Source organism: Rhinatrema bivittatum, chromosome 12, assembly GCF_901001135.1.
Source record: "Rhinatrema bivittatum chromosome 12, aRhiBiv1.1, whole genome shotgun sequence".
In the NCBI taxonomy this organism is placed as follows: Eukaryota; Metazoa; Chordata; class Amphibia; order Gymnophiona; family Rhinatrematidae; genus Rhinatrema; species Rhinatrema bivittatum.
Genome location: NC_042626.1, coordinates 30,491,316 through 30,507,916, shown reverse-complemented (window position 1 = coordinate 30,507,916; position 16,601 = coordinate 30,491,316). Strand labels below are relative to the sequence as shown.

Genomic DNA, 16,601 nt, shown 5'->3' with positions numbered 1-16,601 from the left:
TCTAGGCATTTGCTCTGGCTCCTTTCTTGGTCAAATCAAGAAGGAATTTGTACCCACTATTGTAAGGAGTCTTGCCTTGGTCCAGATGACTGCAAATAATTGCACAACCACCATCATCTTGAAGAGGGTCCTGCTCCATGACCAAACACCATCTTTCAAGCCAAACTCTGCAAATAACGAGCCATAGCCATCATGTTGAAAAAGTATTAATCTGCAGACTGTAACATGGTGTGTACTCTGCCCTACACAAGAGCACTAAGTTCTTTCTCAAATGTGAGTTCAGGAAAAAAAAATCATCAAAATCCTCCAAAGTGCTCACAGCTAAACACAAAAAAATAATCATTTCAAGAAAGCAAAGGTGAGTTGACCATTCCTAGCTTAAAATGTGATAAATGTGTTCATGTTACCGATGATGCCCTCATGAGTGTGTCTAATGTTTCTCATGGACTAGTGCGGAGCCCTTGGGTAGATTGACCTCAGCTTACATATTCCAATCTTGCTCATTCTGGTTTGGGTGAAAGAAGTTTGTTATGGTCATGACCATTTTAGTTTAAAAGCATGTGTGAAAAAAATGAGCTCCTCATATCACACTTAACAGCTGGAGCTTAACAGAGCTAGAGCAGAGTAGGCAGGGGCAACTGGGCAAACGAGGTGGATCAATTGGCCCTTATCTGCCAACATCTACTAACATAAGGAAAGGGTCATAATGTGGAAATCAGGCTTATTAGATGACTCCGTGCCCATTTTGGCTTTCTCCCATTGCAAGTACAGACATAGATTTGATTGAATAACAAGTAAGGAAAGAGATGTAGAGCAATTCATATTGAGTGCCTTTTTTTCTTTTAAAAAAAAAGTCTCACTTTTTTTCAATTTTGGGCTAGATCCATAAGTTTTTTGGAAAAATATTATTTCAGTTTCTAGTTTTTATATAGATATACCTATCCTGAAAATGTGGTTACTGTGAGTTGAATGGTTTGGGAGAGTGTACATAGACAGACAAAAAGGTGAATTTAAAATGCCTGACGCGTACATTCATTAGGGGATGCGTGAATATGTCAAGCTCGCATGAACCAAGCGAATTTTGAAAGCTGCTAAGATGCATGCGAATTTCCTGGAGCGCGCACAACTCGGAAGTCCTCAGAAAGGGGTGGGGCAAGGCAGGGACATTCCGAGATGGACTGAGAGATGAGCGCGTATCTTTTTACGCACCTGGGCGCATGCCCAGGTCTAACGCCGCGTATCTTTACTTCTGCTAAGGACATGGGGTAAGTTAAAAAAAATTAAAAGATAGTGAGATCTGAGGGGTTTAAGGGGTCTGGGCCAAGTGGGGAGAAGCAGGCTATCTAATTAGGGGGTTTGGCAGTAACTAGCTGGTAACTGGGTGAACTGGTGAATGAACTGGTAAAACTGGCCATAGCCTGGGCATGCGACCCTTTTAAAATTCCCACATTTACTTGGTAGGATCAGGATTTGCGTGCCCATGCACGCGCCCACTTAAAATAGGGCGCACATGGGCACACAGTTAGCCTATTTTATAACATATGCACACATGTGTGCGAATGTAATAAAATTGCCATTTCCCTGGGCGCATACCGACGCACACACACCTGTTTGAATGTTACCATCAAAGTGAATAGATTTTTTTTTTATAGAAAAGAAAGTGCTAAAAATAAGTACTACAAGTCCCTATGTACAATGTTATAAAACTAAGACAAGGTTTCCTGGTAATCCTGAGAGAGAGATGTGCTCTCCCACATTATTTTGTATCTTCAGTAAAAGCATCTGGCTGAGAAAAAGCAGGAAACTGAAGCACCAGAAAGCAAATTCAAAGGGCTCTGTTGCTTATAGTGTTCATCCCACTTTACGGTAAATGCTAAGGGTCAAATATACTAAGTATTATCCCCACAGACGCAATCTGGGAGAAAGCCCTTAGTATATCTGGCTCCCCTGATACTGAATACCTGAAGAAGCATTTCCTAGATTTTAAACCAAAAGGGAACTTACATATTTTCTCATATTATATATAAATCATTTAAATTAATCAAAAATATAAAATATTTTATAAGATCACTCTTTAAAGATTATACCCAAGCCCAAGCTGCCCAACTTATTGTTCAGCAATAAAAATATATATATATATATATATATATATATATATATATATATATATATATATATATATATTCTTTATAGAAATATAGTTAACCTAGAATAATGTTTCTCTTTCAAGCCAAGAAGCTTATTTGTGGTTTCTGTACATTCATCATGCCAACATATCTGCCTTTAGATGGATTACTCATCTTCCATTCAAGCCAAAACCATCTCAGCCACTCTTGTATGACTGGGAACCCCTGAGACGATACTTTTTAATTAGGAATGCACTTATGACGATGAGGCAGGTGCCAAGAATGGCAGTGATGACGAGGCCAACGATGAGTCCTGTCAGAGTGCTTTGTAACTGCTTCTCCTCGGTAGCAGCAGCTGGAAAAGAAAGAGCATGAGGTCACCAGTAGACCTGGGAAATGTTAGCAGCAACATCTGGTTGGAAAAAAAATTAAGTAAGATTATGACTAAAAAAAAGCATAAAGAGCGGGTCATAACTCTTTCAGAGTGGTGACAACATTGTGACTTCCTGTGGTCCTGCTGAAGTCAATTTCTAGAGCTCTGAAAGAACGGACATTGAGCCTGCCAACTGGAACTGCCCAGAAAATTCATTGTATAGCTGTATTTAAAAATGGAGGAGTAAAAAAGTCACTTATCTCTTTGACAAGAAAGTTCGGGCAGCTGTTGGGTCTCAGGCAGCATCGCACTACCTGAAAAGCATAGTAGCTGCAGGGCCTGTTTTAAGGAGGAACAAGCAGAGCAATTGTCCGTTGTCCCAGCACCACAAGGGGCCCCCTTGGAAAAGCAGAATGATGGGCCCACTCCTTAGTTTCTGCCCTGGACCTCGTCTGTCTAACACTGGCCATGCATGGCCATAGCTGTTGATCTGTTCTCTGAGACAACTCAAAGTGGAACCAGTTAGACATGCAGGCACCCGGTAGCCTATGTAAGATAAGCTGGTAGTCTCAACCCGATTTCCAGTCAGTATATGTTCATGTCTCTAGCCCGGCATCATAACTGGAACTGATTCCCTTGTTTGTTTGTTTATTTATTTATTTGACACTTTTCTATACCGACCTTCATGAATAAATTCAAATCAAATCAGTTTACATGTAACAAGGGGTAGAACTTAATCAACCATTTAACAAGAGGCGAAAGTTACATATAACAAGGAGGTAGTAACTTGGGGGGCTCAAGACTCTTGTTTGGGCTCAAGAGTTAATGACACTGAATTGACCAAATTGTCACTATCCATTCCATAAGCTACTCATTGGCTACCTAGGTGTGCTGTCAGCCTACCTCATATCATAAGTGTTACGTTCACATTGATCAGAACTGGTTTTTGTTAATATTTGTTTGACCTTTCATTCCTGATAAATCCAGAACAGGATCAGATACACCATAAGAACCCGAATTTTCCCAGGCCATGATACATATCATTTCTTGATAATCTCATATAGTAACAGCTATTTTTTATTAACTGTGATGAAACTGGAGCAAAACTAAATACTTACAACCAGTTAACCCACTGGAAACTGCAGGGTTTCGATCTGTAGGGGAAAAAAACATAACCAAAAGATAAATAAAATGGAATAATAATAGGACATCATTCAAAGAATAGAGCATTGGCTTTACAGGACATGGGACAGGATAAAAGAACTATGGGGTTACAGGGTCTCTGTCCTAAAGGGTTAATGTGAGAACTGGGACAGGTTGGGTAACTTGCTGAAGGCCACACTGACTGATGGAAGTGAGATCAGAACTCAGATTTATTCGTTTATTTTGATTTTTATATTCCGCTTTTCAGCACTTCAAAGTGTACATCAATGCGGATTACATTCAGGTACTAGAGGTATTTCCCTCTCTCCATAGGGCTTACAATCTAATTTTGAACTGATCTCCAGATTTCAAAGCTCTGCGTCCCAGATACTGAACTGCACTGCCAGCCCTAGTCAGTGCCTCTCCAAGGGAGCATCAGCTCTGTTTACTAAGAGTCTTAATACTTCAGGTGCCTGCAATTACCATCTATGGCAGCCGACAGTGGTTCTAATTTTATGGACCCCCTTCCCCAGTGCTATTAAAAAAAAAAGTCACAGTGTGGAAATATGGACTTGGTGTCTGTATGTGCACCAATTTGCTAATCAAAATCACTTGGGGTACGTCCATGGAACAAACAGAATTCAAAGTTCAGGCACAGTCTTCTTGAAAACTGCTTCTGATCTTAAGCTTTTCACCTTCACATATGTTACACAACTAAAGCAGGCTCACTCTGCTTTGAAAACCTTACGTTGAGTCCTCTTGGTGTCTTCTCTCCTGGCTCCAACTCCTCCTTCCCAATACAAAAGTTAATCCTAATGAGCTCTATATTCAGACACAGTCCAGATAGCGAAGTTAACCAGAGAAACTTATCTGGCAAAATTTGGAGGTATATTCAACAATGCAACCACACTATTGAATTTAGCTGGCTATCTTAGGGCCTTATTTTCCAGACGGATCGCACACGATAAGGGAAGTTTCGCACGCGAAAAGTCCCTTATTGCGTGCGATACCAAGATGGGGGCGGAGTCGGCCCCCGGAAGAGGAGGAGGTACGGGGCGTCACCGGGGATGATTCCGCGAAGACGCCGCGGACGACGAAAAGGTAAGGCTCTTTTCGCGACCTAGTTCGTGCCCAATAGCTACACCTTCTACGGTGGCGTATTGGGTGCGAAACCGGCAGCGATCGCACCACGGCGGTGCGATCGCTGCCAGTTAGCGCAGGACCACTCCCCGTTTCGGCCCCCTGCCCCTCATTCCCTAAAGTATCTCAGGCCTGCGATACTTTAGAAAATGAGGCCCTTAATTAGTTAGCCGAATAACTGCAGCCGGCTGACTTTAGGACAGCTCTTTGACTTGAGCACACTTAGCCGGTTAAGTCATCTGGCTAACTCTGAATATTGGAGTTAGCCAATTAACTTAGCCAGCTGACTCAACTCTTCCCAGTTATGCCCCTGGACCACCCCTAACTTATCTGGCTAAATTCTAGTTCCCTAACTTATTAGCTGGCTAGAATTTATCCTGAAAAAGGCTGAATATAGCCAGGTAAGCAATTTAGACAGATAACTATTATGTTATCCATCTAAATGGCTTTTGAATATGGACCTCAACGTAACCTCACATCTTTCTGCACCAGGTTCCCAACCCATCTCCAAAAATAGCAAATGCCACAGTGCCCTCCCCCATGTTAACTGCTCACTGGTGCTATTAACTGCCTCTCCGAACCCTTTCATCAAAGAGGTGAACCTCTCAAGAGCACACGATGCACACAACCTGTCAGCTTTTCGGCATCCAGCAAGAAAATAAACAACTGTATCACTACGGCAAGTGGGATTCCAACATTGTTACCTTCATCACCAGTATAAATGGGTCCAGAAGAAACAGTGACTGAATTAGAAGAGCCTGGGGAAGTGATGGGTTTGGCTGCATTGGCCTCTCTTCTTCTCCTTGTGCTATTATTATTGCACGACTATTTAAAAGAAAGCAAATCATTAATTGGGCCAGTGGTCTTGGGCTCTGATCAATTGTATTGAGAAACAAAACACAGAAATATTAAACCAGAAGTACATATAAGCACTGCAGTCCCTCTATATAACATCAACTATCCTCCTCATGAACAGTAAGGTACGAACCAAAAAAATCTCTTGCAACAGATTCTGACTGTGTGGCCAAAACCATTCAAGGCTGCCCTTAGAGGACAGAGTTCAGTTTCCCAAAACAAAGAGCTTATTTTCCTTTACCACTATCTCTTTTTTTCATGATGCTTACTAAAGGGCTGCTTTTGACCACCACCCCTCCTCCAGTAAATCAAAGGAAAAGGAAGGAAATGCTACAGCAGTGGCTGAGTTCTTGATTGTTAGGTTTAGCTAGTGCACGATCCGTAGTGAGGATCTGCACAGTATAAGAACATTCTCTTTCTTGGCCACTAGACAAGACTTTAACAGTGATTGTCTGAAGAAGCACTGCCTCTGCCAGGGATCCTTTGATAGCTTACCTTGTTTCCCTTTGCTTTTACATGTGTGCTTGACCGTAGCAAATCCATCCTCTTGGGCTGTACATCCTATTCTAATTATTCAGTAGTGGTATTCAGCGAAAACAATCTTTTTTAGATTTGTTTCATTTTATTGTTTGTTTGTTTTTTCTTTTTTGTTTGTTTGTTGGTTTTAGTATGTGTTAAAATCATTAGTGTGCACTAAAATTTAAAAAAATAAAACTTTTTTCGGTTGGTTTTTTTTTGCCATTCCTAACCCAAAACGCAAAGTGAAAGCATAAGTTTCGTTGCTGTTGCTCTGTCATTTTCAAATGACAGCACCTTCCTATTATTCAGAGGTTGGTCATGTGATAGAACAGAGCAATATGCCATGCAAAGAACATTCTGGAAAGAACCAGGTTTATGCAGGAAGCCTGAAACAAGGGACCTCTCTCACTCTCAGATGTTTGTGCGAGCTACTCATGATTAAACATATGGATTACCAGATGGCTCCCACCATTACGGACAGGATGAGCCAGTCCTACTTCTATCCCATTATGTGTAGCGATGCTTAGTTTTAAACTTTCCTTTCCCTAAGAAAAACAGCATAATAAGTCCTTCCATGCAATGAGCCAAAACCAGGACTGGATCAGCCTGTTCCTGAAGAAAGGAAGTCCTATGTTCATCCTCTTAGGCCACATGTATCTAACTCACACTTATCCCTCACACTTCCTGCTTAAAAAAAAAAATAAAAGAAAACTTAAATGATTCATGGATATGAATCAAACTCGGAGCATAAGCACTATTTTTTTTAATCTAGCCTACACAAAAATGAGTGCTAGTAATTCATCTCTGAAAAGAAACATGTTGATTTGGGAATATTTGAGGAGCGATGTGCTGCTACCAACAACAGATGCACAAAAAACACCCAAGAGGAGGCTACGATGCAGTTAGACATACGTTCAGGGTCTGCGTGCAGACGTCCGGCTGGCAGAGTCTGGTAATGCAGTGGAGGTAGATGCTGGACGTCTTCTGACCACTGTGCTGCAGAAATCTGAAAGTTTCAAAGCTGAAGCGTGCAGTCGTGCCGTTCCCGTTGGCAATCACCGTGGTCTTATTGTTTACATTGCATCTGTCCAAATATAAAATCCTATTAGTGAGTGGCACGTTGTGGCGTTCATGCTATGCACTGCTACGTGGGAAGTGACAGTCAGAGGACTTGGCTCAAAAATACTCCATACCATGGCCTGAAACCAAGAGAAGGGCACTGAACCTTGATCCTTGGAGGGGGGAGGGGTCTTAACTTATTAAGAATTTGTTCCAATTTGACATAAGGAGGAAATGTAGTGCAGGACATCTTATTTTTGCCAGGGAAGTTGGCTCTCAGAAAATTCCCTGGCCCTTAACTTAGCTGGTTAAAAGTAGGCACAGGAATCAGCATCACCACCCACTTCTACCTACATCCCGAGCAGGCGTTCCTGAGGGGTGGAGGGAAATAACGCATGCAGATTACATTTTCAAATCTGCACGTGTTGTTTTACATGGAGAAAGTAGCCACAAAAATAAGCAAGTGCAAAGGTCTGCAGCTACAATTTTTAAGGGGAAATCGTGCTCACCCTTTCCCATTGGAAAGTGATTGTACCCAGGACTTTACAGCAATGCAGGCAAACATGAACACTGCCTCCAATATGATGAATTTTGCTGCTGACCATTTTCAGCAAAAAAAAAAAAAAATGTTTTTAAATCGCCAAGGTCAACTACAATAGCATATCAGACACTAATTAAGGTTGGGTACAATTAGAACAGAACAGAGAGTGAATATTAAGAGCTTCCTCGCTGATTCCTAAAGTGAAAAGTTCCAGAGAGTTTAATGGTGATGGCTACACTTTAAAAAAAAAAAATGCAGGAAGAGGGTCATTTTCAAGAGCATTTCTGTGGGTAAAAACATTGTTTTATCCACAGAAATGGCCTTTTCCACAATTACCCTCCAAATATGTGGGTACACTTACGTGTGTGTGTGCCGGTTTGCACATAAGTTTAGCTGTCCTGGGAATGGAGGAGGGGAGGGGGTTTGCACTTACACACATATTTTTTTAAATTTTCACAAGTTTCTGCTTGGCATTATCTCGGTGAATTTATGCGGACGTTTCAGCAGGAGCACGTGTTTAGGTAGTGCTGGTGGGATAATTTCCAAAGGGAAACTTTGCACCTACTTTTCCTAGTGACAATTACTGTAAATTACGCACATAACGTGCCGATTAACTTATGCAGGTCACTACAACATTATCCCCTCTATGTGCTGGGCTGCCTAGAGGGAAAATCATTCTGGAGCAAGCTCCTCACCATGTTGTCATTTCAGGTTGGTTCACCTGTGCCTGACAAGCCCACTCCATACCCGTTCTATTAAATTCTGGGGAGGGTAATGTTCAGTGGTCTGGATAGGGCTAAAGGCTGCGGACACAAAATATCCACAGATTTTAGCTCTAAGGCCGTGCTCACATTACCCCCATCCTTCAAAACCTACATTGGCTGCCAATAAAATATAGAATTCTATATAAAGCTCTCACTATAATCCACAAATCTATTCACCAACAGCTCACACTAGACCTTCAGAACCCTCTCAAACACCGCTCGTCCAAAAGACCCATCAGAGAAGCTTATAAAGGAACCCTTCAAGTCCCACCCACAAAATACACCCGTCTAAAAACCACCAAAGATCGTTCCTTCTCCACAGCAGGCCCTGTCCTCTGGAACAGACTACCGACCGACCTAAGACTGGAACCTTGCCTTCATACCTTTCGAAGAAAACTGAAGACGTGGCTTTTCCTCAGCCCAAGGAATGAGATAATTACTAATCTCATAACCCGTTTTATATTATTTATTTGTTGCTAATTCCGCTCTGCCTTTCTTCCTGGCTACTCTAGCCCCCAAGTTCAATGCCCTTGTTTTATGTAACTTTGCTTGTTTCAGCCTTCTTGTTCTTGGTTACACTTGTTTATCCCCTAAGTTCCATGTAAACCGGCCTGATGTGAATTCTATTCGTGAAGTCCGGTATAGAAATAAATATTAAATAAATAAATTAAATAAATATATAGATAAGCGTGGCAGGCACGCACACAATTACAATTGCTCGTTAGCGGGTGGGAGTGTCTGCGAGTAGATTCGCGTGCACACTTTCAAAAATCAAACACCTGTGCATAAATGGTATCCAAACTCCATCGTTCCCCCCCCCCCCCCCCCGAGCACCTCTTTCCAAAGAACGTACAAGCACGCAAGGAACTGTATCCATACGTTCCTTTATGCCCACAACAACACACCCTCGCGGCAATTTCCAAAAGCACATGAGTAAAACTGTGGTTTATGCATGTAAATGCTTTTCAAAATCAGAACCAAAATGAACTGCACTAGAACTGTACTAAGAGTGTTGCTCAGTTCCCTAGATTTGATGGAACCTCTCTAAACGACGATATATAAAACTTTATAAATAAATAAATATTCTCTCCTGTTTCCAAAAGTTTTCTGAATGATTCATGTGTGTATTGATTTTCTTTTTTGTCATTTATGATAGGAAGGATGGCAGGATAGACAGAGGTAGATAAACAGATGGGAAGAAGATGAAGGTATAGAGATATAGATTTTGAGATAAAGATAAAAGATTAAAAACACGTCTCACAGTCAGGTTTTAACATAGAAAGTACAGTACCCCGTTAAAAAGCTGTATCTCTCGGCTGGTATGGTGGTAATCACTGGTGATGGGGTTGCAAAGCACTCAGCCAACAGCACATTAAAGCTATGAAAGAAAAATCATTATTTGATATCTCTGCAGCATCTTTTACATCAAATTACATGTAATACTGGTAGGCAGGGAATGCAAACAGAGCAGCATTGAAGCCAACCATTTGGGTCCTGCAGGTCTCCAGGTGAAGTCTGTGAGTCAAAGAGGCTATATCTAGTAGGAGCTATGTCACCTGAGAACATGGAAAGTATCCACCATGAGCCAGACGATATGACAAATTAAGCTGGTGTCTCACTTTTATTCTCTAACTCTATGTGTTTCTTTGGGAGATACTGTCATGCTGTAAAGTACATCTACATAAGGTATTTGAACACTGAAGGATTATTAGACTGCCCAACAGTGAAATCCTTTATGAGCTATGAAGCATGCACTTAAGACCAGGGATAGGCAATTCCCCTCTGAAGAGCCATAAACAGATCTGGTTTTCAGGATATCCACAATGAATATGCATGGGATACATCTACGTATAATGGAGGCAGAACATGCAAATATATTTCATGCATATTCATTGTGGATATCCTGAAAACCTGACTGTGGCTGTGGGGTCACTAGGACAGGTTTGGGAACCATTGCACCAGTCAAATCATTTTCAGTCAAAAGCTCTAGATCAGGGGTAACCATCTCTGGTCTCAAGTGCCACAAACAGGTCGGGTTTTTAGGATATCCACAATGAATATGCATGGGATACATTTGTATACCATGGAGGCAGTGTAGGTAAGTATAGCTCTTGCACATTCATTATGGATATTCTGAAAACTAGACCACCAGAGTTTCCTGCTTAAGACCACGTTTCGGTGGCCAGCCTAGTGGCAGAGCTGGATATTGTCATGCAGAGGAGATGTGGGCTCCATTTCCAGCTCAGGTCTTCTGCTCCCTGACTCAGCCAGGGCAAGGGATGCCACAGAGGCAGCATTCACAACCCCTTAGTGGGGGGGAATCATGGTCCTTGCATAATGGAGACACGCAGAGCAGCTGGATTTAGGGCTCCTGATTGCAAAGCTCTGACACGAGCGCTGGTGCATGGGCTCCCGTCTGAGGACTATTGCCGCAATGATTGGGCTAAAGTATGTTGGATGGAAATATGAGAATAGGGGAAAAGATCCTCAGATCCCGGAGAGTTACAAACGAGGGCTTATGGTGCCATTTTCTAGACCTGATTCCAACTAAGCAGGAAGCCCAAAACAGCAAGAAATTGCCGGGGTTAATAAAAGATGATCTGTCACTCAGAGCACATGACTGGCAACATTAGGCATCAGTATGTGCTATAGTATGTGCTATAACTAGCTTAGCTCACCTAGCCATGGAAATCAGAAATGTGTAACCCAGAAGTAGGCTCATAGCATTATTCTACTCGAAATGTAGATAGAGTTATTATTTAACACTTAAGGATTAAGTCAAGCAATGGCAAAACTTACTTGGTTAGATTAGTGACATTAACTTGGACATAAACTGTGGTCTTCAGAGGAAGAATGGTTCCATTTGTTGGCATCTCACTAGAGAAGGCTGAATCCTTTAAACAATTCAAACTGGTGACTTACAGCGTACAGTGTGAACACAGCAAAACACAACATCATATATGACAAAGAAAGGATTAAAAGTAATCAGAAAAGACAACAAATGACATTGTTCTGTCATAACCACTGGTGAAACAAAGGACACTCTAGCTGACCAATCAAACTAAAGAAGTTTAATTAAAATTTAACAAGAAAAGAACATGAGTACAGATAAAGATCATCAGGCCCAAGCAGTCTACACATCTCCCCTAAATACTGCAATACCGCATACCCTAATGGCCCGATGCGATTTCTAGCTTTTTCCTTAATTATCATTGCTACGGATCCTCTGTTCCTGCCCCAGGCCCCCTCTACTTCCACTGAGAGACTGCACCACCACCACCTTTAGACTCATCCTTGCTGAATTATTCGTATCGTATGAAATGCCACCACCATCAAGGGTCTGAAGGACTATAAAATGAATTCTTAACAATTTCAGTGGATTCAATTCATGATGGCTTTTTTTTTTTTAAGGTTTCTAAAACCGATTTCAGAACCTATGGTCATACAAAACTCTTTGCTGTTGACGTCCCCCTTCACAATCATAACAGAACCCCACTGGGCCCTCAGAATCTGACTCACTCCAAAGACCACACCAAGGAGTAAAATTACTGCAGTAATACAAATCACTTCTAGCTTTCTTAAAAAAAAAAAAAAAGCAGTGCCGGTGGATTCATGTTAGGTATTTAGAAAACCAATTCACGTTTATACATGGTCCTGCACATTGCCTGGTGTCAACGCAACTGTAATGACACCTTGTGGACTGGTTACTGTATATTCCAGGTGTGTGTTTTATGTTATTTCCAATATTTCTTTTACGTTTGAGAAAGACAAAAAATCCAGCTAAACTGTGTCCCTCCCATCACCACTACATTTGAGCAGAGAAATACCTGTGTGAATATGTTATATTGGACATATGGTAACAGACACAAAAAGGGCTTGAATTAGCACAAGTACTCCTCACCAAGCTTTCAATTTTATCGACTTTCTTTCTGCTCTTGAAGCAAAAATTTCTAACAAAGAGTGCATTTATTGGTTTGTTTGAAGGAGTTTTGCCTCAGGCCTGTAATTCAAGCAGGGTATTAACTGACAGTAAATACATGGTCAGGAAGGGACTGCTGTTATTCTGAATGAAATATTGTTTCTATAAAATACGCGTGTGCTGGGGATTGTGTTACTTTCATGATTCTAAGCAGCTAGTGAGTGAAGGCCCTCTGCTTCAGCCAACCAGATACCTCAGGCTCTACATAGTCACTCTGTTAATCTTTTAACCCTGTATCTCAGCACCCAAAGGTACCCTACACTTTAATATCAGTCCCCATGCAAAATTACTACATAATTATTTTTAAGACATTTTTGTTTCAAAACTTGAAAAGTGGTGAGATAGGAAAGCTTTTACACTTACAGAGAACAAGCTCATTCTGAGGGTACTGAGAAAGCTGCCATTGTTGGTGTTGACGGCTAATGCGGCTGAAGACCTATAAAGCAGGAAGAGTGGTGCATCAGATCACAGATCAGGTTTGGTTAGAGGCATTACAGAAAGAGAGATGTGAATCGTTTTTGTGTTCGTGTCATTTTTCAGCCACCACGGGAAATGTCGGGTTTTTTTGCGGTTTGGGTCTTTTTTTTTTCGCGAAAAATCATTTTTTTTTTAGTTAGTGCGCTCTAACTCCCCGTTAGCGCGCACTAACAAAAACCATTAGATTTTGTTACTTTTTGTTAGTGCGCGCTAACGGGGAGTTAGCACGCACAAATCCAAAAAACGAATTTTTGCGAAAAAATGGGAAAATCCCGATCGTTTTTCGGGCTCCCCGAAACATGCCGAATTGGACAATTTTGTTGAAATTTTCCAATTCGGGAAAAACGAATGCACATCTCTAGAAATCATGGCACCCATAACTCTAAAAGAAGGCTGTAAAATTTTGGCTTTTCTATATCAGAGGAGTCCATGACCAGACCACGACTTGTCTGCGAGCACTGGAGGAAATCTGTCAATTTGCTATTTAAAAAATAAATAAATAAAAGCGCCAAGAAGCACACCAGCACCATGAAAGATTAAAAATGCATGATTAGATACTAATTGTGCAGAAGCAAACTATTCAGAACCAGATTGCCAGCTAACCACTGTGATGTCAATAAACCTAAAGCAAACCATTTGTTATTTTAGGTAAAGAAACAAACTGTGAAATGTGGAAATTGAAGTACATTGGAAAACAGAAAAAAATAATAAATCTTTGTTGGTATCAAGAAATTTTTTTTAAAAATAGCTAATATTTGCAGACAACATCACATGACAACATACAAGAGAAAGCAAGGATGGGAGATTTTGTGACACCGGCAATAGTTCTCAATGTGGCTCCACCATCACAGCAGACCAAGGAAAGATGCTCGGTCAACATCCCAACTTACGTTTGGATCAGGGTGTTGTTGAGCAGGTATTGCAGGGGATAACGGCAGGAGAAATTGTAATACAAGTTGGTGCTGTAGCTGATCAGTCCACCTTCTGATAATGCCGGAGTGTCAACGAACCCAGAAATGACCACGGTTTGGACAACAGAATAGTCACTGAACACTCCACTGCCTATGTTTTGCTCAGTCTGAAACACAAAGGAACAGCTGTAAGATAGTGGCACCTAAATATAAAATATATTTTTTACCCAAATTTATTATTTGATTATTTCATAGCCGCAACTATTGAAAACAAAAAACTTGCTTAACTTGCTATAATAATAATAATTGGGAATTTCAGTCCGCCTTTCCAAATAATGCTGAAGGCAGCTTACAGCATTCCTAGCAAGTCTGGTGCAATAACACAAGATCTGTGTACAAGATATTTAAGAATATTCTTCTTGGTACTCCCCTCAATTACAGCATCCACAGTACCAGGGCAGCATGTGAGACGTCTACTGGACAGTCAAGGCGCAAGAGCACTGTCCAGCGGGAACCTGCAGCCCTGCTCAGGAGGCGCTCACTAGGACTTACTGTCATGCTTCCTCTGAGAGCGGATGCCATTACGTACTTGGATGACAGAGTTGCCGCAGGCCGTATTATTCAAGGGAAGAGTAAAGGTCATGACCGGAGGGTCGGTGCTATTGTCCAGTGTGCCCCCGCAGTTAGTCTGGTTGTGAATGCCATTCAGGGCAAGCAGCAAAGGGTCAAAGTTTGCATACACAACTGGGCAGAGGTTTATGGACAGGAACATGCTAGTTGGTCCACAGGTAACAGCTATGTCACTGTTTGCTGGAGACAAAATGCAGACAAATAAGGACGTTAGACTTTCTCTTCCTTACCTGCTTTATTGCAAGGCTGGCTTTCCGGGCATGTAAGTGACCCCTCTCAGAGATCATCGTAAAGCCCTTTATTAATCAAAGGATTAATATGCTGGGGGAAATTACTCTTTCTAAAAGAAGATGGCTTCACAACATTCAAATCTTTTACAATCTTAAGACACTGTACCAACTATTTATAATTTTATAGCACCTCAGAGCTACTGTAACAGTTTTTTTAAATCCAGGAATGATTTCAACATCTTTTTTTGGAATTAATTTTAACCACGCAGAATGTCCAAAAATAAGAAAGGGAAACAATTGGCTTGTAAGAATTCTCTATTTTTCTTTAAAAATGACCATATTTTTATTATTATTTCAACTTTCAAATGCCAAGAGAATTTTTACAAATATGGATATCTGTAACCTTTCCACTTACGAAATGTAAAATGACAGTCAGACCTCTTGTGTACAGTGAAGCCCCTAACAACCTTGGAGTTGCAAAAAAAAAAAAAAAAATTTAATTAAAATTTAAAAATCCCTTCCCTCCTCACTCTCAAGAATAACCTGCCAGTTACCCCACATTGATTCTCCACACATTTGGTGCATTTGATAAAAGGGCAGGCTGGGTACTCATCTAGCAATATCTATGTTTTTCTGTGTTTAAATGAACTTGCTGTACTTGCCCGGGTATCTGCTGTAGGCACTGGAGCAGTTGTACGCGTCCCCAGTACACTGCTGGGTGAGCGCAGCGAGCAGCAGAACGCAAACCGCAAGCATCTTCTGTGCACGGAAATCTGGAAAGCAAAATTCATTAAACGGGGAAATCTCTTGGGGTGGGGGGGGGGGGGGAGGGAGGGGTCTTCTGTTGAGTTTGTCCTGTGGATACCATGACAGGAATGAGCCTCATTCTTCAACCAGGCACAATCTTAATCTCTCAGGTTTTTAGGAAAGTAACAGAATCTCATTTTCAGAGCCCCCACTGCAAAGGCCTCTTAAAGAATATGCAACTGGAGAAAGGGGCAATTAATGATCCTTGGTCTCTGGTAATCTCTGTAAATTACCTGGTTCATATAAGGCACTCGTGCACAGAATGTGTGCAAAGACAGTAACGATATTACCTGAATCTGAGTTTCTGGAATGGTCCGTATCTTCAAGGACTCTACTTGCACTCATAAGTATTTATACGAACTGGATGATTAAGAAGTGATTTGCTGAATGAGGATTGATGTCTAACTGGAGGGCAAAACGTGAGCTTGAATTTCAGTGCCGGTCCCTGCCTTTGTCACCCGTTAGATGAGATGATGCAGGTAAGGCAGGCAGAAGGTTGATCTGCTTCCCAGAATAATGTTCGATAGATAGCCTTGGGTTGCTAAACTGCTTACGTAAGACATAAGCCAGTAAGGTGGAGTACAGTGCTGCCAGGCAGGGGTAATAAAACCCTGATGACTTTAATATCATCAAGATACGTGAACTTAACTTTGCTAATTCCTTCCTTATAAGGAGTGGCAGGACAGTAATGGAGTGACTTACTCCTCTGTAAACAGGCACCACTGCTGCCCTGCTGTCAGCCAGGCTTGCTGCCATGGCGCTGCTAACTAAGGGGGTCATTTTCCAAAGCGATCACATGCAAAAGGGGACATTTTGCACGCGAAAAGTCCCTTTTTGCGTGCGATCAATAAATGGGGGCGGCGTCAAGACCGGAAACAGGAGGAGTCAAGGCGGCACCGGGGCGGACGCCGTGAAGACATCTCGGACAGTGAAAAGTTAAGGAGCCTTTTCACTGCCAATTTCGTGCCCAACAGCACCACCTTTTATGATGGCGCTATTGGGTGCGAAAGCCGGCAGCAGATCGCACCGCCGAGGTGCGATCGCTGC

The 16,601-nt window shown here is 41.7% G+C and overlaps 1 protein-coding gene across 1 annotated transcript; it reads right to left on the bottom strand.

Annotated features, from left to right (window-relative positions):
* Positions 1-2,323: 2,323 nt before the first annotated feature.
* On the bottom strand, positions 2,324-15,503 carry LOC115074307 (zona pellucida-like domain-containing protein 1). The gene is made up of 9 exons (XM_029573629.1): positions 15,410-15,503; positions 14,477-14,697; positions 13,867-14,048; positions 12,863-12,935; positions 11,320-11,414; positions 9,812-9,898; positions 7,069-7,240; positions 5,487-5,607; positions 2,324-2,481 (listed from the first exon to the last, which is right to left on the bottom strand). Exons 1-9 carry the CDS (start codon positions 15,501-15,503, stop codon positions 2,324-2,326), a joined length of 1,203 nt encoding a protein of 400 aa, XP_029429489.1.
* Between the last annotated feature and the right edge of the window lie 1,098 nt (positions 15,504-16,601).